At 31.0% G+C, this 26,300-nt stretch overlaps 1 protein-coding gene across 1 annotated transcript in view; it reads right to left on the reverse strand.

Annotated features, from left to right (window-relative positions):
* The window catches only part of LOC114327280 (uncharacterized), a 198,457-nt gene that overhangs the window by 72,983 nt on the left and 99,174 nt on the right, over nucleotides 1-26,300 (reverse strand). The window contains exon 2 of the mRNA XM_050646622.1: nucleotides 13,554-13,581. Within this exon, the coding sequence (XP_050502579.1) occupies nucleotides 13,554-13,581 (28 nt within the window). The remainder of the gene's footprint in view (nucleotides 1-13,553; nucleotides 13,582-26,300) is intronic.

The following is a 26,300-nucleotide window of genomic DNA, read 5'->3' on the forward strand; positions in this document are numbered from 1 at the left end:
ACTAGTTTAGTACTTCTTTATGCAACTAGCAATACTCAAAAAGTTAAGAAAAAACCTTAAAAATTAATAATTTTTAGGAGGACTTCTAAATAAACTGCCTTTCAATTTGACGTTTATTTGACCCTCGAAAATTAAAATTATATCAATATTTTGATTAAGTATGAATGTTTTGAGTTCTTTGGCCCGTTGATAAAGGCCATTTGCGTTCCAGACTACTATTTTATATTTTGGTTGTGAAGCCATTAAGCGATCTTATTAATGACAGTAGTAAGCAAATTGAGCATTTGGCTAAGTTGTTATTAGGTTGGTTAGGATGGAGGATATGATATTGTAAGTTTGTGAAAAGTCAAAGACTGTCATGGCTGGGACATGTCCACAGACAAGAAGATGCAAAAACAGCGAAAACAATATTACAATGGAAACCGATAAGAAGACGAAAAAAGGAAGGCCCAGAACGAGATGGTTGGATAACGTGGAAGACGACCTGAAAATCATGAATATAAGACAATGGAAGAGAAGGACACAAGAGATATTTGATTGGAAGGACATAACCAGACAGGCAAATATTCATCCAGGGTTATGATGCCAAAATAAGAAGATGAAGAGGATACGGTAGAATTAATAAACATTTATTTCTAGGAATAACTGAGGAGATAAACTTTCCTTAATGCAGATCACAGTATTAAAGAATTTTTGAATTTCTTCTTTATTAGTCGGAACCCACTTACTGTTAGATTTTTGTTTGATACTATATACACCAATTTCTTGTTCTGCATCACGATAGGAAGATAAATGAAAGTGCAATGACAGTAACAAATGATTGTTTTCACGTGAAGAAATCTGCGTTCATAAATAATGGTTTTCTTTTATTGAGTAAAATGATACTCATTTCGTTTCCATGTTTAGAGGCCAATCTAAATAAATTTTCAGAAATTCCCACAAGCATGTATACAAATTATTCTCGAAGTGAATAATACATAAATTTGCTATTATCTTGATGATCTCGTTTTATTTACTTATTTTTTCGTATTCTCACACCTGGTATACTTTTATTGAAGATAATCTGTTTTATGCTCAATTATAACGGCGGCACCAGCGGAAGTGGGTCACCTGAGCACGCGATAGACATCGTCTCGATTATCTGACCATTATAGGGAAATTAGACGTTTATTGGTCTTTACCTACTTGTATAGGAAGTGGTCCTAATTTTGGCATGAATTACTTTAAATAGATGTATTAAAATATTAATATACTATATATTATGTATTATCGTAAGTAATTTTGAATTTTTCTTCTTACAGCGAATCTTTTTTGAGACAGGGATGCGTATTGTCGCCAATTTCTTTTAATACTTACTCGGAAGACATCCTGAAAAAGCCCTTGAGGATGAAACAGTCGGAATAAAAGTAAATGAAGTTCCCATTAACAACCTGCTTCTTCGTCATCTTAGCCCGAAATAATGAGGACCTTCACAGAGTTTGGTTATCAGAATAGCGGAGTATGAAGAAGAATACGGTCTAACAATGAACGTAAAGAAGACAAAATTTATTAGAAAATCGAAAAGTCAAAGAAATATTGACAATCTTTTCTTAAACGAAACGAATGTCGAGCGAGTAGAACAATATGCTTTTTTGTAATTAGCATATTAGTACATTCTTTCACGGTTTTTGCTGTAAATTTTAAAGAACCGCTTGGATTGACATGAACTTTGGCATACGCATAGCTAACATATCAAATAAAAAAGTGATGTGGTGCCGATGTGTGCTTTTGCCCTGGGGGTAAGTTTCACCTCATCTCGGGGTGAAAAAATATATGCCCAAGATAAGTCCCAATATGGATAAACTGACTAATTTTAAGCAACTTTGGTTCTATAGAGTTTTTTCACCAAATCAATACTTTTCGAGTTATTTGCAAGTGAATATGTTCATTTTTCAACAAAATAACCACGTTTTTAGATGGTTTTTCGCAAATAACTCAAAACGTAAGCATTTTGTCGAAAAAAATATTCTTAGCAAAATAGCAAAACTTAGCCTATAAAAAAGTGAAAAAACAGTGTATATATTAGGTCTCTATACCTAGCAAAAGCAGAGTTATAGCTAATGAAAAATAGGTTCGTATTCGAAAAATTCCAAATAGAATAATTCAATGTGAAATATCCAAATAATGAAGCATTCTTGAGAAAAACACATTACAACTTTTTTGAAGTTTTTAGAAAAAGCTTTATTTCTGTATTTATAAAAAAAATTTCTAGCATTAAATGTAAGCAAGTTACGCTCAAAATAAAGTTGGTCCCTTTTGTTTTGGCAAAAAAAAAATCAGGAAGATCACCCCCCAATTAGCAACTTAAATGAAATGATCGTTACCGCATCACAAGTTACTTTACCTATGTTGTGTTTATATGATCTGTAAGTTTCATCGATTAAATGTGCTTATTTTTGAAATAGTTTGGTTTTAAAGTAAAATTTTTAAAAATTTTTATTTTGAAAAAAAAATGATTTTTTTGATCTTAAACAATAAAAACAATCTTAAACAATAAAAAAGTCGGTTTTACTTTTCTGAATATTTTGTATTTTTTTGTTTTTCTGTAAGACAAAAATTGGTTAAGAGTGTTTCTAAATTTGCATACACTCGTGATAAGTGACTCGTTCAAGCCCTTTTAACTAAAGCTCTTTCAAAAATAAGAACTGTGAACCGATGAAACTTACAGATCATATGATCAATGCATACGCGAGGAAAAAACTTGTAAAGTGATAACAATTAAGTTCATTTGAAATGCTAATTCGGGGGTGATTTTCCCGATTTCTTATCAAAAAAGGGACCAACTTTATTTTGAGCGTAACTTGTTTACTTTTGATGCTAAATTTTTTTTTTTAAACAAAAATAAGCATTTTTTAAACACTTTAAAAAGTTAAAATGAGTTTTCCCCAAAAAAGTGCTTCGTTTTTTGGTTATGGTAGGGGAGCAAAGTATGCTAAATGTGCAGTCACTCGAGCGCTTTGGGGACCTATTGGGTTGTGATTATTAGGTCCTAAAACCAAAAAAAGTTAAGTAAAATTTTCCATTTTAGCGGGCGCTTGCTATTTTTTAATTTAATTTTCCATTTCCATTAATCGTTTTTTCCGATTATAGCGCCATCTATCCATAATTAGAAAAAATGTTTCGAATAAAAGTTGCTTATTTTTATGCAGAGAATCCAAATCTGCAATAAAAAATGGGGGCTCCCATTTAAGATTTTAAAGTAACCCCCCACCCCACCTCCGCGTGGGGTCGCGTTTGGTACCATTCGATATATTTTTCAAAAATATTAAATAAGTGTATTTTGCAGTTTTTCGATCTGATGTTTATTTTGGTAAATATTGCGTGATTTGTATTTAAAATTTTAAATTTACCCATCACCCCTCTCTGTGAGGGGTCATGTTTGGTATCTTTCGATAGATTTTTGAAAAATATTGAACGTGTAGCTTTTAGTGTTTCAATCTGACGTTCATTTCGCGAAATATTCGCTTTTTTCTTGTGAAACTTTGTGACTTACCAATTTCCTTACGCCCCGCTCAAATCGACAGATTTTTTAAATATACTTTGTTTTGCATGTACTTAACTTACCTTATCTTAATCTGACAATTTCGAGTATTTTTAAGGATAGATTTTTTATTTCGGGCCCCCCTAAACGAACTCCCCTGTGTTAAGAGCCAATATATGGCAGAGGTACATATGCAGGGTACCACGTTTCTCCCCATATGATAATCTGACGCGCTCGAGTAACTGCAAAAATCTCCGCTTGGGCTCCCCTACCATTATGGCACGTTAAAATATTCGATTTGGAATTTGACGAATATGAACCTATTTTTCATTAGCTATAACTCTGTTTCTACATAGTTTCTGTTTCTCATAGTGACCTAATATATACACAATGTTTTTCACTTTTTTACGTGCTATATTTTTGATAAGAATTTTTTTTTTTGACCAAATACTTAATTTTTGAGTTATTTGCGAAAATCCGTCTGAAAACGTGGTTATTTTGTATAAAATTTAACATATTCAGTCGCAAATAATTCAAAAAGTGTTAACTTGGTGAAAAAACTTTATAGAACAAAAGTTGCTTAGAATTAGTCATATTATCCATTTCCAGACTTATTTCGAACTTATAGTTTTCACCCCCAAAAGTGGGTGAAACTCCCCCTAAGGCAAAAGCACACATCGGCACAATATCACTTTTTTTCTTTGACTTATTAGCTACGTGTTTGCCAAATTTAATGTCAATTCAAGCGGTTCTTTAAAATTTAGAGGTTTTGCAATATTATACCTTTAAAGAACGTACTATATGCTTATATGCATAAAGGAAGTTTTCTGTTTTCTGGTTCCATACTGTTTTCTGGTTCTATAGTGAATTTGATGGATTCTTTTGACATTGTTGATGTCCATCAGAAATGTATTCAATGCTTCTGGTCCGTGAAGCCAAATGCAGGACACATAATCTATATATCTCCACCATACTGTAGGTTATTTGTCTTTTTTGTGTAGTATGTTATGTTCGGCATCCTCCAAGTTAACCAAGTATGTTAATTATTGAAAAGACATTCAAAATACATAATCTAATGCAGAACTGATTAAAAAGGGGGCATGAACTAAAATACATCAAATAATAAAGAAAGCCTGGGAACAAGAAATATTTCCAAAATAATGGAGTGGCTGTATTTTCGTTCCAATACAAAAAAGACAGAAAGGATGCATGTAACAATTACAGTGGAATTTCACTAATCAGTACTACATATTGATATAAGATATTGGCTTCAGTGTTACTAAAGCGATTACTGCCATATATAGAGGAAATTATTGGCGATTACCAGTGCGGCTTTAGGCCTGGAAGATCAACATTCGACCAAATATTTACTATCAGACAAAGGTTAGAAAAGTATTGGGAGTATAATAAAGACGTACACCAGATCTTCATAGACTTTAAACAAGAATATGCTTCCATAGATCGCTTAAAACTGTGGAGTGCAATGGTGGAGGTAGGCGTACCAAAGAAGCTGACCATGGTTTCGCGAATGTGTGTAAAAAATTCCTTTGCACAAATTAGAATAGAAGGCAAAACTTCAAAGGCGTTCGGCGGAAACACCGGACTCAGAGAGGGAGACCCGCTGTCCCCATTACTATTTAATCTAGCACTGGATTATGCAATTCGAAAAGTCTATCAGAGTCAAACCAGAAATAAATGCCAGAGGAGCAAAGATTGTTCTCGCAGTTGTAGATGACTTAGATGCAGTAGCACAGACAACACTGACTGGAAGTTAAGGATATAGTTTCGAACTTTGAAGAATCAACACTAAACGTAGGCCTGAAAATAAACGAAGAAAAAACTAAATACATGGTCATGCCAAGAAAGGAACGACAGCGAATAAGACCAAACATTACCATAAACGATCATAATTTTGAGGTGGTCAAAGAATTCAAATAGGTAACTAGTAACAACAATTACCAGTGACAACACAGGAGAACGGGAGGTTGAAAACGAATACTGGCGGGAATAAATATTTCTTTGCCGTTCAACATCTAATGAGGCCAAAGAAAATCCAAATGTACAAAACCATAATACGACCAGCAGTGACATACGGAAGTGAAAGATGGACATTGGGAAAGAAATAAATCAATAAACTATTAGTATGGGAACGCAAAATCCTGCGAGTTATATATCGAGGGTTCAGAATACAAGTGAACCAAGTCCACTTTAGCTAAAGTTGAGCTACAGAAGTTTAAAGTTAAAGCTTCATAACAAAATTACCTGTTAAAATTTTTAAAAGTATATATGTATTGAATTTAAGAAAGTCAAAGAGTAACTTAGACATTTACTTTGCTTTTATTGGCCCCAAACAACTTCTACTGGAACAAATTTCATGTCATTACCCCAAAAAATACAAAAGTGCACTTGGTTCGCTTGTATTTTAAACCGTCCATATAGAGTCCTTGCAGGGACAGTGTGACAAATGAATGGAGGAACAGACACAACAATGAATTAGATACTCTTTTCGGGCAGGGAAACATCGCGAGATAAATAAAAGCCAATAAACTAAGATGGGCAGGTCACGTGGTACGGAGTGATGACGACAGACTAATTAGCAATGTGTTTTGGGAAAGAGAAGACGGTAGAAAAACGTGGAAAGATGCAGTCATAGAAGACCTGGAGAAGATGCAGGTGAGACCATGGGAAGGTCGGTAGTAGCACAGGATCGGAACCAATGAAGAGTTGTAAACGCCAAAGATGATGATGATGATGATACATAACTTAATAAAACTAGCTTAGGTATACATATTTCCAGAGTTTTTTTGCGTCAGTCTTTTTTGAGAACTATTTTCCGATGGAAATCGAAACGTCAAACGTTAGCTAACTAAAAATGTAATTTTCATTACACCAATAATTGTGGTTTAATCTCGTATAAACATTCTTAATAGTTAAATAATTAGACATGCCACAAGAAAACAGTTTCAGAACATTGTATGTTTTTTTACAATTTATGTAAAAAATTTTACCTTTAATTTACAATTACTTTATAGTCTGGGCAGATTATTATCGGAGAATTGGCCATTTTTGGTTATTTAAAAGTTATTTACTAGCGATTTTATTGCTGGAATCGAATCGTATGACTGTATATATTAATAATATAGGTATGCAAAGTCCGAAGATAGTCTGCTACTTTTTTATAAACAAAATGGCGCCCGAAAATCGTGTTTTTTTTTTCAATTTTTGCTCTATAACTCCAAAGATTTTAACTTTACACCAAAAACACTCAAATAAAATTCACCATAATTAAATTCTGCTTACAGACGTGTTTTTACCAATTTACTTCGACGAAAATTTTCCCTGGAAAATGCGAGTTTTTCCAACAAAATCTTTAATTTTCAAACTAAAATTTTAGATCAGTAATTGTTTATCAATAATTAAATAACTTGGTAATATAAAAGCGTTTTTTATATAGATTATAATTCCAGAGGCAGATGGAAATTGAATGAACAGTTTAGTAACAATTGAATTGTTAATTAAAAATTTACGGTCGCTATAATAACCACAGTAATTATGAAAAATAAGAATAATTGTGATTTTTGTATAAAAAAAATACTGTACCTATGTAATTTACTTTACAAAAATGAAATTGGACTATTTAAGAAGCCTCTGGAATATTTTAAAGTTATAAACAATTTTTTGGCTTATAAACAAATAGAATATCTCGGGAAATATTAAATTAAATTAAATCATGAAAAGGGTATTGGAAAAAAGCGACAGGACACTTCTTAAAAAAGAAAAAACTTTTAATTGTGGTGAGTGGTTCGTGAGGTACAACCGGTCAAAGTTCAGCTTTTTATTTTTTTTGGCTAAACATCAGCTTTTTATTTTTGTCCTCTTTATTCACACCAATGTTCATATCTTTAAAATAGTCATAACATATATTATTATAATAAAAACTATCGATATTACGAGTGAACGTTGCCAAAAATAGCAAAATTCCAATCAAAAATTAGGTTGGAGAAAATTTAATCTCAAAGTTCAAAATCGGTATACGTTAAAAAAATCGGCTTCCCATGGAGCAATTTTCTTCATTCTTTTTTGTTCCCAAGTAACTCGAGTAGAGCCATCTAACCAACATATTATTAAATGTCAAATTTGCTTTTGTTTTATTATAATAAATTAATTTATTTATTATAACAAGAATTTTTAATTTGTTTAAATAAAGATAGTTTAAATAATTATAAATCTTTTAAATGAGAAAATTTGTGTTTTTAACGTTAAAAGGTACACTTGTAGTAAGTTTATCTAAAAAGGTCTACAACTGAAAAAAATATGTAGTTTTCTTTTCTTATAAATAAATTAATATATTATAACAAAACAAAAGCAAAGCCATTTAATAATAGATACGTTGGTTAGATGGCTCTACTCGAGTTACTTGAGAACAAAAAAGATTGAAGACAATAATTGCTCCATGGGAAGCCGAGAAAATGCATTTTTTTAACGTATACCGATTTTGGACTTTGAGATTTTTTCTCCAACCTAATTTTTGATTGGAATTTTGCTATTTTTGGCAATTTTCAATCGTAATATCGATAGTTTTTATTATAATAATATATGTTATGACTATTTTAAAGATACGGAAATTGGTGTGGAGAAAGAGGACAAAAATATAAAGGTGATAGTTCAAAAATTATGATCCTATTGTTTATATCCTTGATTTAAATGCCGGTCAACTTTGACCGGTTGTATCTCAGGAACCGCTCAAGACAATTAAAAGTTTTTTCTTTTAAAAGAAGCGTCGTGGCGCTTTTTCCAATACCGTTTTATTCTATTTAGATATTCTATTTGTTTATAAGCCAAAAAATGTTTATAATTTTAAAATATTCCTGAGGATGCCTAAATAGTCCAATTTTAATTATGTAAAGTACATTACATAGGTACAGCGTCTTTTTATACAAAAATCTTAATTATTCTTATGTATCACAATTATTGTGGTTATTATAGAGACCGTAAATTTTTAATTAACAATTTAATTGTTGCTAAACTGTTCATTCAATTTCCATCGGCTTCTGGAATTATAATCTATACGATAAGAGCTTTTATACTACCAAGTTATTTAATTATTGATAAACAGTTACCTATCTAAAATTTTAGTTGCAAATTAAAGATTTTGTTGGAAAACCCGCATTTTCCGGGGAAAATTTTCGTCGAAGTAAATCGGGAAAAACACGTCTCCATGCAGAATTTAATTGCGGTGAATTTTTATTTGGGTGTTTTTGGTGTACAGTTAAAACCTTTAGAGTTATAGAGCAAAAATTGAAAAAATACATGATTTTCAGGCGCCATTTTCTTTATTAAAAAAGTAGCACACTATCTGCGACCTTTGCATACCTATATTATTAATATATACAGTCATAAAATTCGATTCCAGCAATAAAATTGCTGGTAAATAATTTTTCCTTGTTATTTTGTTAATTAGCCCAGAGTACTAATAAAAATAACATTTTAATTACCAATAACTAATTTTTAAATTTATTTGAGATTATGTATAAACCATTATTTTCTTTAAAACAATAGAAATTTGTAGAAGATATAAGTACTATTGTGTTCACTAACCAAATTATTATGTGAATTATATAATAAGACATGTAAGAAGAGAAAATGTGACAACTAGATACACGATGGTAACAAAATAAAATTAGTCGAAACTCCTTTTCAAACATTCTTGAATTTTATAATTTATTTGGACTATTTTTTAAGTTTTTAATAAAACAATATAGCATTGTACAAACGAAATTTTTGCTATAAGTTTTTTATAAGAATAATACCTACTTATTTTCTGTGTTATATTCCCAATTCCCAATATTAAAATAGGATTGATTTTATACTAAAATTGATTATATACTAAAAAAATAAAATGGGATTGATTTATATGACTTCAAATTTTCCTTTTTGTACACTTCTCCAAGAAATTAACGAGCCAACTTAAAAATGTGTCATTTTTATGACTCGAATTTCCTAAAGCTGTTGTCCGATTTAAGTGATTTTGTTAATATGTTATAGCCTTATTCTTTAACAATATCGCTGTAATAATATTATTGTTGCTAGACAGGCAAATTGTCATTGTATACCGGGTGTACCAATAAAACTGTGATTATTGCTCAAAGTTCGCGTGGCCCTGTGGAATATTCTAGCATTTATAAAATACTGAAATTTTATAAAATACTAAAAAATAAAATTGCTATTTTATTTTTAATCAAAAGTTATTCAGGTTCACAAATTGCACTTTTTTTATTTTTTGAAAGTTCAACCGCGTTTATCTCGAAAACTATGCATCCTACGAAAAAACTTGTCAGAACATTTTTTGCTTAGAATGACCCAAAAAATACAAAAAAATGTTTTGTTTTGCGAAAAATCGCTGTTATGTAGTTCCTCAAGTTCTCTGTTTATAACAATCTTATCGACATCCGGATCAACTGTTACCCAAAAAATTCGTATTCTACGGATCAAAATACATAAAAAAAACTTGGGTAAGTCCGTCTGAATAGAGGAGGCCCTTGTACCCCCCTGGCGACAAGACTATTTAAGGTGCAATTCCTCATGAAAAATAATGACAGTTTGCTTCATAAACATAAATGCCCGCAAATGCTTCGTTCCCGACATAGGCGGCGTTGAAATTTTTCTTACAAACTGACGATTTATGTATTGCTCTAAAACCGGTTAAGATATACAAATAAAAGGTGGGTTTTAAGAAGTAGTTATTGCGCATATTTTGATATACAATTAGAAATTTAATATTCACCATTGGTGCGCATACGGGTAATATGACCCTTATGTGCGCCAATGGTGAACATAAAATTCTTGTATCTCTGTCAAAAAATGTACAAAATGCAAAATAACTACCTCATAAAACCCACCAAATTTCATTTGTACATTTTAACCGGTTTTAAAGCAATACATAAATTGTCAGTTTGTAAGAAAATTTTTAACACCCCCTATCTCGGAATCAAAGAGTTTGCGGACATGGTTATCAAGCAAACTGTCATTATTTTTTCATGAGAAATTACTCCTTATGTACTGCCATACTTATTTACATAACAGCAAATAACACGCTGTTTTGATGAAAAACAATGCTAGTTGTTAAGTACCTAACTTTTTTATTATGCAATATAACCGGATAACTTAAAAAAAATCACAGTTTTATTGGTACACCCGGTATACAATGACAATTTACCTGCCTAGCAACAATATTATTACAGTGTTTTTGTTAAAGAATAAGGTTATAACATGTTAAAAAAAGAATGTGTGTGTACTTTGTACGCACGTAAGAAGTTATACTTCTACTACATATTATGTGATTTTTAAGACAATACCAAAAATTAAAAAAAAATAAAAGAATAAAACGCACACAAACACATTGAAAAATGCCACAAAGAAAAAATGATTTCTGAACGATAATAATTGTTGGCAAAAATTTTAAATACGCATTTTCTGAAAAAAAAAATTATATAACAAATATACTTACAATCATAAAATGCATAAAAAAATAAAAAAATAAAAAATTGCATCGGGAATCGAACCCGTGAATTTCGGGGCGCTTTGATTCGTAATCGAAGCCTAGACTCACTCGTCCAATTCCACATTATTTGTCATGTGGAAAAATAGGGTAACTGAACGTTTTACTGTTTGACAGTTGTTTTGAATATAATTAAATTATGTAGTTTAAATTTTGCGGAAGAAAATATTAAAATATAACAAAACAGTAAGAAAACAATATATTAGATGAAGATTGGTAGAACTTTTGTTGGTAATCAAATTAAGTATGTAAATCAAAGCATTACATACCTACTAGATAAATAAATCTACGCCAAAAAATCATAATTTAAAAATAAAAATCGGACATAATTTGGGATTCCTCTCTAAAATCGCCATTCTTGAGAAAATAAATGTACAGTAGAGCGTCGATTATCCGAACGTCGATCAACCGAACGACCGCTTATTCGAACTATCGACTCACGCATCCCGCACTCGAATACCGAGCAAGCGTTAGTAATTGACGCTTAAAATATCTTCAATTTTCTTCAATATTGTATCCAAAAATAATTATGTTGTTGCAAAGACTGCACTTTTTTGTTTAGTTGCTAGTTGTCATTATCAAGATTTTATTCTTTGTGGATAAATATGTATGACTATAAATATGTATCAATATATTGTAGTTCGATTATCCGAACAAATCGGTTTTCCGAACACCTATGTCCCCCAATTAGTTCGGATAATCGACGCTCTACTGTATTTCAACCTATTCAAAATGTATAATTACAATATGATTATAATAAAAACTACTTACCAAATTAGAATGAGTTTTCCTTGTCCAAAATAGTCCAAAAGTACAAAAATATAGGTATATGAAAACTATTTAAAAAGGCAGTGTAACTATTAACTAACTTTTGTTTGTTGTTTCTTTTCACACAAATTTTAAAACGCAACAATCATAAATAATCTAACTACAGCTGTGCCACAGCCGCCATAATGAATAATTTTTGACATGTCATTTGAACATCCAATCAGAACAAAGTTATAATGCGCATGCGCCGGGATCATAGGTTTTAACATATAAAAATTCACCCTCATATCGCCGGTAAAGAAGTATAACTTCAAAAATCACTTAACCCGGGAACAGTCGTGCTCTATTCTGTCACGTAATCGGTCGCGCGTTAGATTTTGTCTAACAATAAGAAATTTAGATGCGAATTTACAACAAATCTTTATGTTATAGTATTTTTATTTACTTGTAATGTTAGAAATATTATTTCTAACAATTATTAAAGCTAATTTTTTCTCACCAAAGCCATAAATTCCAAAAAAAGAAGAAGAAGAAAAAAAAAGAGAAAAAAATAAACTTACGCATTACTACACCTTTCCTCGAGGCACTTACTAGTGGAAAGGTATGTTGCAAAAATTTTCATCAAGTCATCACGAAAAAGGATAAAATGTTAGATTTTTCTAACGGCGCGACTGCTCGAGGGTTAAGTCGGACAACAGGTTTAGGAAATTCGAGACATTAAAAATAATTAATTTTTAAGGTGGTTTTTTAATTCCTTGGAGAAGTGTATATTCGTTTTTTTATTTGTCTCTTTTTATTATAATAATACCACTGTTTCAAAAATAATACCTCACTTTAAATTTCAGCACAAGTCTTGATGTCTCAATCCTATTAGGCCTGGTTCCCGCGTACCAAAAAAAGTTGATTAATAGCAAGCTGAAAATTTATTAATAGCTTAACGGTGTCTAGTCGGACAAACTTCAAACTTTGATGTACGGGAACACTGGAACAGGGGAAGTTTTAATTGTGGAACAGTTTAAAAATTTGGAACGTCAGACTACGAAAACGTCCCATGTATTTTGTCGGACAGAACATCCAATTGATTTGTTACCCTTTCAATAAACTCTCATGCAAAAAATCAGTCTGCTATTACTAACCAACACGATTCCTGTCATTTGACATATTCTTCGTGTTCCACTCATTAAAATGCCCAGTTGGTGATAATTAGCAGTCTGATTTTAGCATGAGAGTATAATGAAATGGTAACAAATCAATTGGAAGTTATGTCCGACAAAATACATGGTACGTTTTCGTAGTCTGACGTTCCAAATTTTTAGCCTGTTCCACAATTAAAACTTCCCCTGTTCCAGTGTTCCCATACATGAAAGTTTGTCCAACTAGACACCGTTAAGCTATTAACAAATTTTCAGCCTGATATTAATAAACTTTTTTTTGACGCGGGATCCAGGTCTATATATTTTTTTGGAAAATAAGGAATGTGATGCATCTAACGTAATTTTAGTTAATATTTTTAGTATTTTATTTTCTTAAAACTATTAAATTTTTTACCGATATTATTTTTGTTTTTCTAATTATAAATATAAAGTTGTTTGCAATTATTACTTTTAAACGAATCTTTTAATGAGGACTATAGCAATTCATTATAAAAGAAACAAACGTTTTTTTAGCTTGCATTACTAAATTATACAGCATTACTGCAGATCTTACCTTCATAATCTTGTCCATTAATTATTACCTGCAACAAAAAACACAGTAACGTTAACTAATTAGTAATAACATTGATATGTATACGTACACTATGGATTTATGGGTATATGTACACTGTGGATAAAGAAAACCAATATAATAAAAATACAGGGTGATTGATTAGTAGAGTAAAGCTCAATAGCTCCGCTATAGTAATAGATAGCAATAAAAGTTAATAACAAAAATTTAAGCCGCCTTTGAGCTTCACATTACAAAATTAGTTAGAATGTTACAGGGTGTTCGATAACATAGTGGCAGACCTAACTGATGTTTTTTTTTTTAAATAGAACATCCTATATTTTATTTTATATTCTAAATTCTGTTAACTTCTCCATCACAAAAATATAAAGGTTTGTAATGTTATACAGGGTATTTACAAAGTTATAACCAATTTTGTATGAAAATCGTAACAAGTTCAACTCCCTGTATAAATAAAAATAAGCACAACAGCAATGGTTTATTAATGTCATATTTTTTTATTTATTGTCAAAATTTTTAAGAATTATTGATATTGCTAATTTTCTTCATATCAAATACAGGGTGAGTCAAAACGCAAGTACATTATTTTCTCTGTAATGTTAAATGGAACACCCTGTATTTTATATCATTATTGAAAAGTAACATTAACGTAATTTAATTTTTATATAACAGTCCCTATGCCCAAATTTATTAGTTTTCGAGATATTTTCATTTTTCAGAGCAAATTATTCTAGGTGTTTAAATTTATCTAAATTTTAAGTAAGCCATGACTGAATTGACAATTGAAGATTACCGATTATTATCAATCCGGTAATCAATGTAACACTGTAGCAAATAAAGAAATAAAAATAATTTATTAGTAATACATTTTACAAACAAAAACACAACCACTACATGTAACATTTTTGAAACAATTAAAAACTATCTTTTTATGTAAATGCAACAAATAAACAAAGAAAATTAGTAATAAATTTTACAAAAAAAACACACACAAACACAAAATAGAATATTCTGGGAAGACAATTAAACACTACTTTTGTATATAAATGTATGTAACAATGTAACAAATAAAGAACGAAACATAATTTATCAGTAATACATTTTGCAAAAAAACATCTTTGAAAAAATTAGAAGCTACTTTTAATAAAATATTTTTAATATTTAATTACATAAGGTGTTCAAAATTATCTCCTAACACATTTATGTACGCCTAAAAACGATCATTGAATGAGCTACTTACTCTACGGAGCATTTGTAAATTAACACATCGAAATACACTTTGTATTCTATTTTTCATCTCATCCCTTGTTGTTGGAGGTATTTTATAAACTTCATTATTAACGTAACCCCAAAAAAATCAGTCCAGTTTATTAAATTCTGGTGATTTGGGTGGCCACGCTACTGGTCCATTGAAAAATGAAAATATCTCGAAAACTAATAAATTTGGACATAGGTGATATTATCTAAAAATTAAAGTACGGTAATGGTACTTTTCAATAGTGATATAAAATACAGGGTAGGGAGTTCCATTTAAAATTACTGAGAAAATAATGTACTTGCGTTTTGTCTCACCCTGTATTTGATATAAAGAAAATTAGCAATATCGACCATTCTTGAAAATTTTGACAATACTTTAAAAAATATGGCATTAATAAACCATTGTTGTTTTGCTTATTTTTATTTATACAGAGAGTTGAACTTGTTACGATTTTCATATAAAATTGGTTATAACTTTGTAAATACCCTGTATAACATAACAAACCTTTATATTTTTGTGATGGAGAAGCTAACAGGATTTCGAATTTAAAATAAAATATAGGGTGTTCCATTTAAAAAAACATAAGTTTGGTCTGCCACTGTGTTATCGAACACCCTGTAACATTCTAACTAATTTTGTAATATGAAGCTCAAAGGTGGCTAAAATTTTTGTTATTAACTTTTATTGCTATCTATTACTATAGCGGAGCTATTGAGCTTTAACCTACTAATCAATCACCCTGTATATGTATATTGAGATGCGACAACAATATTCAATCGTTACACATGCAATGTGCGGCAATCGTTACATATGCTATTATTCTTGCCATCCCACCAAAATGAAGTACCTATTCTTATAAAAGCCTAATGCGACAAGTCACGCAGTATGTCCAGGACATTTGTCGATATGTAAATATTAAATGACGTATAAACGTCATTTTATTGTTTTATTGGTCTGTTTCACCAACGCCGAATAGTATTTTATTCGATGAATAAAGTTATTCTGCCAATAAAACTGACACATCTAAATTCAAATAAAACTGACACATCAAATAAATAATTTTTCTTCGAATAAACTGACAAGTTATCCTCGCTTTAATATCCATAACAAAGAAAATTTATTTTATTTTATTTCCATTACTTGTTCAATACTGATATCATCATTTTCTTTTGTACATCTGGTTGGTTCTTTACCGATTACTATTGTTTTAGTTTTCTGAGATGAAATTGTTATAGTGAAATCTTTTGTTTTTAAGTTAAATCTGTGGACTAATCTTTGCAGACTATCTTCATCTTGGGCTGTCAATATTGCGTCGTCTGCGTAACAGAGTATTTTTACTTCTTTGTTTCTCATTCTGTAACCTCTTCCTTTGTTAACGCTTTTGATTATTTCATCCATGATTACACTGAAGAGCATATGACTCAATGAGTCTCCCTGTCTTATTCCGCTGCCTATTTCTATAGGTTCTGTAAGCTATCCATCTATTCTGATTTCCATTTTGTTGTTTTAGTAGATGTTTAGATGTTTTCAATGGGTTTTATGATATCTTGGGGAACTTCTCTATTATACAGAAGATGGATTACATCCTTGAGTCTTACTCTGTCGAATGTTTTGTTCAAGTCAATCAGACATAGAAATGTTGGTATGTTGTGCTCTAGTGATTTCTCAGTAATTTGCTTTATTTTGTTGTTCATCTGCTAAACTTATCCTCTCATTCATTAGTTCTTGTAGAACTTTAGTTGTAAGTTTTAGGGTAGTACTTAACAAGTTGGTACCTCTGTAGTTTTCTGGCTGCTTTTTATCTCCTTTTTTGGATAGTAGAATTAGTTCGCTCGTTCTCCATTCTTCCGGTACTTTATTGTGTTTTATGATTTTGTTAATTAAGGTAGTTAATTGTTTTGTCATTTACTGCTCCACAGTAATTCGTTTGGTATTCCGTCCTTACCTACAGCTCTTCTGTTCTTCAGCTTTTCAAGCACTTTCCAGCAGTCCTCGCCCTCTGTACCTACTTATATTAACATCTTCATACGTGATCATTTCTGGTGTTTCCGGTTCTAGCGTCACTTGTTCTTCCTCTGCATAGAGCTTTTTTAGATACTTGTCCGTTCTTTAACGGTAAAATATGCAAAACCTCTAAATTTTAAAGAACCTCTTGGATTGACATGAAATTTGGCATACACATAGCTAACAAGTCAAAGAAAAAAAGTGATATTGTGCCGATGTGTGCTTTTGCCCTGGGAGTGGATTTCACCCCCTTTTGGGGGTGAAAAAATATTCGTCCAAAGTAAGTCAGGAAATGGATAAACTGACTAATTTTAAGTAACTTTTGTTATATAGAGTTTTTTCATTAAGTCAATACTTTTTGAGTTATTTGCCAGTGAATATGTTCATTTTTCAACAAAATAACCACGCTTTTAGACGGTTTTTCGCAAATAACTCAAATATTAAGTATTTTGTCGAAAAAATATTCATAGCAAAAATACACTCGCGATCATAAAAAGCGGGTCACTCGATGAGTTATTCAAGTTAGATTTCTAGAATTTTCTAGACCTGTTGTTCGATTTGAGTGATTTTTTTAGTATGTTATAGCCTTATTCTTTAGCAATATCGTTATAATAATATTGTTGCTAGACCGGTATATTGTCATTGTATATCGGGTGTAACCATCGTACTGTGTTTATTCCTAAAAGTTCGGAACACCCTGTGGCATGTTTTAGCATAGATAAAATATTGAAATTAAAACTAAATTGTAGCCTTAGGCTCTCTTAACATTTTCTTTTGTGATTTGTTTGTTTATGTTGAATAAGGGGTAATTCTGTATGAAAAAATAATGACAGTTTGCTTTATAAACATATGTCCGCAAATGCTTCGTTTCCGAGATATAGGCTATTGATTATGTACTATAGAAAGGAACTACAACGTTAACGGGGTTTTATTATTTCATATGGTCAATGAATCTCTATATATGAAAAAACCGCGGAGTGCTACCATTTAAAGGGGTGCGTTTTTGAGAAATGGGTGAATTAGTCCCTGGGCACAGGTTACATTAGGGTGAGTTCTATGCACTTTTGGTACAAACACGTCTACATAAAAATTGTTCCTGGTTAAATTTCCTATCTAAATATAACTTTTTAAAGTCAAAGATATTTTTTTTACAAAAATATATTCAAAAGAAAAAGCACAAAGAAACACAAAAGAAAGAAATTTTGTTTTTTGTCCGATATCTTTTGTCCACGAGGATATAGGTATAGACATTGCTTCACAGAAAAAATACTTACATTTTTTCTCTTTAACACGATGTTTGGTAGAGGTCATTAGGATTTACAGTTTTCGAAATATGATTTTTCAAAGTTCGCCGCTCACAGCAATTTTGGGCAATTTTCCTTGTTATTTCGCAAATATTGTTCTGTAACTTTTTTCTACCTAACTTTAGGTATATGCAATGGTACATGTAAGAGGAATAGAAATCAATTATCTTTAAAATGGTCTACTGTATATTGTTTTTCGACTTCTTTTAAAGAGGATATCTTTTTCAAGACTTCATGCTTTTAACGAGTTTTTATATTTTTTAAGATTATTTTTTAAATTTCCCATTATAACTTTTTTTATATATGGTATATATTATATAATAAAAAAAAAAGAAAATTCTGTTTACTTTAAAATGGTGTATTACAAAAAATTCTAGGGTTATTTTTGAATAAGATATGCTTTTTCAAATTGTAAAAAGTACTTGCAACGATTTTTGATTTTAGGATTATTTTTTAATTTCCTCATTATAACTTTTTTATGTGATTGTGTGTTACGATTAAATCTTATTTTTTATAGGTAATACTTTGGATTCACTTAACTCGGCCGGGCAAACTTCAAAATATGGATTAATTCCAATATTTACTGTCAAAGCTCCTGCACCACAAGCTTTGCTTGAAAAAATAGCATGTAAATGTACCAAAGGATGTACAAAAAACTGCGGTTGTAGGAAGATAGGAATTAGTTGTTAAATATTCTGCAAAGGATGCATGTGCATGGGTGCTAATTGGGGGAACTCTAAGATAACTGAGGTGTCAGAGGAAGATATTGAAGCTAATGCTAACGAAAAGATGGACTTTGATTTTGAAAATTTTTTAAATGTCAACGTTTAAATAATATTAACTAAAGTGATGTTTTTTAAGACTAATGTTTATGTAATTTTTGTGAAAAAATAATTTTAAATAATACAGGTAAAAAAATATCAAAGAGTCACTCGGTTTCCATTATGTATTTAAATATACATGATACATGATTTTTATTTTAAACCACCATTTTAAAGAACAGAAAGTAAGCCCTCTTTGTTGCGCAATATATAGATAGTATATTTATGTACAAGAAAAAAAAAGTTATAATGAGAAATTTCAAAAATAATCGTAAAAGATGTAAAAAAATATTTTTTTTATTTTAGGTATTATATAATATATAATATATTATATAATAATTTTATTTTATTTTTATATTATATTATAAAAAAAATTGTTAAAAGTATAAAATCTTACGTTATACGGTAGACCATTTTAAAGGTAATTGATTTCTATTACTATTATGTGTACCATTGCATATACCTAAAGTTACATAGAAAAAAGTTACAGAACAATATTTGCGAAATAACAAGGAAAATTGCCCAAAATTGCTGTGAGGGGCGAAATTTGAAAAATCATATTTCGAAAACTGTAAATCATAATGACTTCTACCAAACATCATTTTAAAGAGAAAATATTAAGTTTTTTTATGTAAAGCAATGTCTATACCTATATCCCCGTGGACAAAAGTTATGGGACAACAAACAAAATTTCATTCTTTTGGGTTTCTTTGTGCTTTTTCTTTTGAATATATTTTTGTAAAAAAAAGTACCTTTGACTTTAAAAAGTTATATTTAGATAGGAAATTTAACCAGGAACAATTTTTATGTAGACGTATTTGTACAAAAAGTGCATAGAACTCGCCCTAATGTAACCTGTGCCCAGGGACTAATTCACCCATTTCTCAAAAACGCACCCCTTTAAATGGTAGCACTCCGCGGTTTTTTCATATATAGATGTCCATTGACCATATCAAATAATAAAACCCCGTTAACGTTGTAGTTCCTTTTAGCTATCTTATTTTGAATATAATCAATAGCCTAATACGGGATGTTGAAATTTTTCTTACAAACTGACTATTTATTTATTGTTCTAAAACCAATAGAGATATGCAAATGAAATTTGGTAGGTTTGAAGATACAGTTATTGTGGATTTACTGACATACAATTAATAATTCTATATTCACCATTGGCCTGCATACGGGTATAAACATTTTAGATACATCCCGTATGCACGCCAATGGTGAATATAAAATTCTTAATTGTATGTCAGAAATGCGCCATAACTACTTCTTAACATCTACCAAATTTTGTTTGCATATCTCAACCGGTTTTTTGAGCAATAAATAAATCGTCAGTTTGTAAGAAAAAATTCAACATCCCGTATCTCGAAACCCAAGAATTTGCGGTCATACGTTTATAAAGCAAACGGTCATTATTTTTTCATGCAGAATTGCCACTTAAAGTTTGTCGCACTTATTTATAAACACCCTGTATTGATGAAGAACATGGTTAGTTGTTAAGGTGCCTTACGTTTTTATTATCCAACATAAACACATAAATCAAAAAAGAAAATGTTAAGAAAGCCTAAGGCTACAACCGAGTTTTAATTTCAATATTTTATCTATGCTAAAACATTCCACGGGGTGTTTCGAACTTTGAGGATAAAACACCAGTATGGTTGTTACACCCGGTATACAATGACAATTTACCTGTCTAGCAACAATATTATTATGGCAATATTGTTAAAGAATAAGGCTATAACACATTTAAAAAATCACTCAAATCGGACAACAGGTTTAGAAAATTCGAGAAATCTAACTTAAATAACTCATCGAGTGACCCGCTTTTTATGATCGCGAGTGTATAACCTGTAAAAAATTTTAAAAAATGGTGTATATATCACGTCTCTGTACTTAGTAGAAGCAGAGTTATAGCCAATGGAAAATAGGTTCATATTCGTCAAATTCCAAATGGAATATTTTAACGTGAAATAACCAAAAATGAAAAATTTCGGGGAAAACTCATTACAACATATTTAAAGTGTTTAAAAAAAGCTTCATTTTTGTTTTATAAAAAAAATTTCTAGCATCAAAAGTAAACAAGTTACGTTCAAATAAAGTTAGTCCCTTTTTGTTTTGGTAAAAAAATCGAGAAAATCACCCCCTTATCAGTATCTTAAATGAACTTAATCGTTACGACATCACAAGTTTCTTGACTCGTGTATGTATTGTTTATATGATCTGTAAGTTTCATGGGTTCAAGGTCCTTATTATTGAAATGGCTGTAGTTAAAAGGGGTTGAACGAGTCACTGATCACGAATGTATGCAAATTTAGAAACACCAAATCTTAATAAATTTTTGTCTAACAGAAAAACAAAAAAATACATGATATTCAGAAAAACAATGCTGAGCTGTTTGTTTTTCGAAATTTTTGGTATCTTTAACAATTTTTAAGTTATTTTGAAGAAAAGCATATTTTTTCCATATAACCAAATTTTTTCAAAAATAAGCACTTTGAATTGATGAAACTTACAGATCATATAAACACAACATAAGTAAAATAATTTGTGGAGCGGTAACGATTAATTTCATTTAAGTTGCTAATTAGGGGGTGGTCTTCCCGATTTTTTTTGCCAAAACAAAAGGGACCAACTTTATTTTGAGCATAGCTTGCTTAAATTTAGTGCTAGAAACTTTTTGTAAAAACAGAAATAAAGCTTTTTTTAGATGCTTTAAAAACGTTATAATAGGTTTCCCCCAAAAAGTGCTTAATTTTTTGGATATTTCACATAGAAAAATTCTATTTGAAATTTGGTGAATATGAATCTATTTTTCATTGGCTATAACTCTGGTTCTACGAGATCCAGAGACCTAACGCATACACCATTTTTTTTACTTTTTTATGGGCTATATTTTTGCTGAGAACGTTTTTTCGACAAAATACTTAGTTTTTGAGTTATTTGCGAAAAACCGTCTAAAAATGTGGTTATTTTGTTGAAAAATGAACATATTCACTCGCAAATAACTCTAAAAGTGTTGACTTGGCGAAAAAGCTCTATAGAACAAAAGTTACTTAAAATTGGTCAGTTTACCCATTCCCGGACTTATTATGTACATATATTTTTTCACCCCCAGGAGGGGGTGAAGGTCACCCTCAGGGCAAAAGCACACATCGGCACAATATCACTTTTTTTCTTTGACATGTAAACTATACGTATGCCAAATTTCATGTCAATCCAAGCGGTTCATTAAAATTTAGAGCAAAAACCGTGAAAGAATGTAGGTACTAATTAATCCATGTATCTTTTTCTGTGTGTTTTGGTTCTATTAGTTCTTTTACCTCCGTTCTTTGACCTCTTACAAAGAGCCATATTTCCTTTTGCAGACCATACTATTATCAAAGTTGTTTTTTAATTGAGTCGTCCTCGTACAATATACTTCTCTGACATTGACCTTAACCGTCTATTAAACATAAAACATTAAGATAAACAATTACAATAACCGTAAAGCTTCTTAGTAGAATGGTTCTTACTCTTCTAAATATGTAACGCTCTTATTGAAATTTAGGTTGATAATCAGGTCCACAAAAGATATTCACACGCCTGCGAATAGTGAAACCTATTAAACCGAAGATAGCTGTTCAAAATCAATTATATGCTTTTATTAAAGTTAATTTCATTTAGATGTTACATTAAACTTCTGCGAATAAATGATTAATTTAAATATTTAAGTGGAGTCATAAAAAATCTCTATAGAGCTTAAAATGATTGGATAAATTTTAACATTAACGGCTAAAAGGATGTAAGAATTTAAAATTAATTAAACGTAAAATAACAATTTATTATTAATAATTATTATAGTGAAATTACTAAAATTTGATATTACTGAAGTAAGAATTCAGCATATTGAAGTAATAGCTATTTGTATAACAAGGGAGGAAAGTGCAACTTTTCCTCCCGAGAATGAAGTTTACATACCGACGCGTAGCGGAGGGCAGTAATCATTCGAGGGAGGAAAAGGCACTTTACTCCCATGTTATACATATGATTTTTCCACCTTCCTCAAATATCAAGTAATTTTTTCATTTTTAAATAATTTATTTATGTAACTAACTTACAAAATTTATTAGAGCACTAAACCTACTACAGTATATCTGTCAACTGTCAAATATAAGTCAAATTATGAATGTAAACATTGTTAAATCAAAATAACAATTTACTGTTTTTACCATTCTACAAAATACAGAAAAAAAAAAGTACTTTCCCTCCCTAGGGAAATAATTCCCTAGAGAGGGAGGAAAAGTACGACTTTGCTCCCCACAATCAGGTCAGGAAAAGTATACTTTCGGTAAAGGTAGGTGGAAAAAATAATTTTCAGTCGAAGTCAAGATACAGGTACAAAGGATTGTATTTCTGTGTACTAGCACAAAGGGCAAAACGGACATATACAAAAGGAACACTAATAATAACGAATCTTTACTGGAATCACAGAGCACAAATTGAAATCAGGGGAGGAGTTAAGCAGCGTTGTATTATCTTCTCTTCTTCTTATCTCAGGCGAAACTCGTTAGTCTCTGGCACTTGGTGATAAGACCTTTGTACCAAACCCTGTTCTCCTCCTTAAGCTTTAATAAGTCCTGTGGCCTCAACGAAGGCCAACCGTTTTCTTATTGGTAGTTTTAGAATCTCTTCTGGTTCAAACCTCATTTGACCAGTGAAGTCCTGCCTTACATCACCTAGCACACTGCAAAGTATTTGTATGGCAGTCTCTTCTTCCATTTCGCACTTTCTTCACCATGGTTCATTCACCTTACCTAGTTTGTATAGGTGATTTCTTAAACGGTAATGTCCAGTCACCATTTCAGTGACCGTTTTGATCTCTCGTTTTGTGAGGTTCATCAAACTGTTCGAGAGTTTCTTTTCAATATTCTTGATTAGTTTTTTTAGTCTGAATTTGTCCTTGAGTGGTTCTCCATTTATTTTGATGATTCTTTATCAGCCATTTCGAACCTTGTTTTTCATAACATCTTTAGTGATGCCACAGAAAGGTTCTGGGCCTTCAAAAGTTTCTCTCGAGCCTTGTTTCGCTAACATATCTGCTCGTTGGTTAGCATGCACCATTTCATGATCCGGCACTCATATTAAAGACACTTTATTGTATTTTGCCAGGTTATTGAGAAGATCTTTGCAGTTTCTCACCAGTTTTGATTTGGTGAGAGGATTCTTTACCGCCAGAATAGCCGATTGGCTATCTATGTAAATGTTGATTGTCTTAGTTTTAGGGTCTTCATCAATGATTTTATCAATGCAGGCCACCAAAGCAAAAACTTCAGCCTGAAACACCGTTGTATGTTGACCTAGGGTGTAAGATTTATTATAGTTACATGTTTGCCCAAAGACCCCTGATACAGTACCATGATCCCAGATTTTAGATCCATCAGTGAACCATATTAAGTCCCCATTAATATTTGGTACTTTTTGTTCTCTAGATGGTATAATTGTGTTAATCTTCTCAGTGAAGATTAGTGTCATCATATTTGAGTTCATCATAAAGATGGATTCCTCAAGTATTTGATAATATTGAAGTAAGAATATAGCAGCCAAAAATAATTTTCAGTAGAAGTCCAAATACAGGTACAAACGATATTGTATTTCTGTGTACTATGGTAGGGGAGCCCAAGCGGGGATTTTTGCAGTTACTCGAGCGAGTCAGATTATCACTTGGGGGAGAAACCTTGTACCCTGAAAATGTACCTCTACCATATATAATGGCTCTTAATGCAGGGGAGTTCGTTAAGGGGGGGGGGCAAAAAAACTCGAAGTCGTCAGATTAAGATAAGGTAAGTTAAGTACATGCAAAACAGTGTATATTTCAAAAATCTGACGATTTGAGCGGGGCGTAAAGAAATGGGTGAGTCCCAAAGTTTTACAAGAAAAAAACGAATATTTCGCGAAATAAATGACAGATCTAAAAACTGAAAAAAATACGTAAGTACTCAATATTTTTCAAAAATCTATCGAATGATACTAAACACGACTTATCACGGAGAGAGGTGAGAGGTAAATTTAATATTTTAAATACGAATCTCGCGATATTTCGCGAAATGAACATCAGATCGAAAAACTGAAAAATAGTACATTCTTTGACGGTTTTTGCTCTAAATTTTAAAGAACCGCTTAGATTGACATGAAATTTGCCATACGCATAGCTAACATGTCAAAGAAAAAAAGTGATATTGTGCCGATATGTGCTTTTACCCTGGGGGTGAGTTTCACCCCTTCTTGGGGGTGAAAAAATATACGTCCAAAATAAGTCCGGAATTCGATAAACTGACTAATTCCAAGCCACTTGGAGTTTTTTCACCAAGTCAATACGTTTCGAGTTATTTGAGAGTGAACATGTTAATTTGTCAACAAAACAAACACGATTTTAGACACATTTTTACGCAAATAATTCAAAAAGTAAGTATTTTATCGAAAAAATACTCTTAGCAAAAGTACAGCCTGTAATTAATTGAAAAAAATGGTGTATTCATGAAGTATCTAAACCTAGTAGAAGCAGAGTTATAGCTAAAGAAAAATGGGTTCATATTCGCCAAATTCCAAATAGAATATTTTAACGTGAATAACCGAAAAATGAAGCAAATTTCGGAGAAAACTCATTATAACTTTTTTAAAGATTTTAAAAAGCTTTATTTATGTTTTTATAAAAAAAGATTATAGCATGAAATTTAAGTAAGTTACGCTCAAAATACAGTTGGTCCCTTTTGTTTTGACAAAAAATAAATCGAAAAAATCACCCCCTAATTAAGCAACTTAAATGAAATTAATCGTTACCGCTTCACAGGCTGCTTTATTTATGTTGTGTCTATACGATGTGTAACTTTCGTAGATTCAACGTGCTTATTTTTGAAAAAAAAAATGGTTTTAAATTGGAATTTAAAAAAAAAATTATTTTGAAAAAGTTTTTTGGTGGTGACACCTCCAAGGCTTCTAAAATTTTCAAATTTTAGAAGCCTTGGAGGTGTCACCAGGGAAATGGACCAATAAGTTTTCAATTTAAAAATCTTTTAGTAATGTTTTTAATATTTTTCAATATTATTAATTTATTAATGTTGATATTAGGATTGAAAACTTTACCTTTTAAAAATAAGAAAGTTACAATATTGGGGACACGTAATGAGGGGACAGCGATATGAACTGCTATGACTGATATTACAGTGGTAATACAGGAAAAGATAAGAGAAACAAGAAGTAGTGGAAGAAGGAGAGTGTCCTGGTTGAAGAATTTAAGGGACTGGTTTAAATGCAGTTCTATAGAACTCTTCAAAGTATCGGTAAATAGAGTAAAGATAGTGAC

This window comes from Diabrotica virgifera, chromosome 3 (assembly GCF_917563875.1).
Source record: "Diabrotica virgifera virgifera chromosome 3, PGI_DIABVI_V3a".
NCBI classification, from domain to species: domain Eukaryota; kingdom Metazoa; phylum Arthropoda; class Insecta; order Coleoptera; family Chrysomelidae; genus Diabrotica; species Diabrotica virgifera.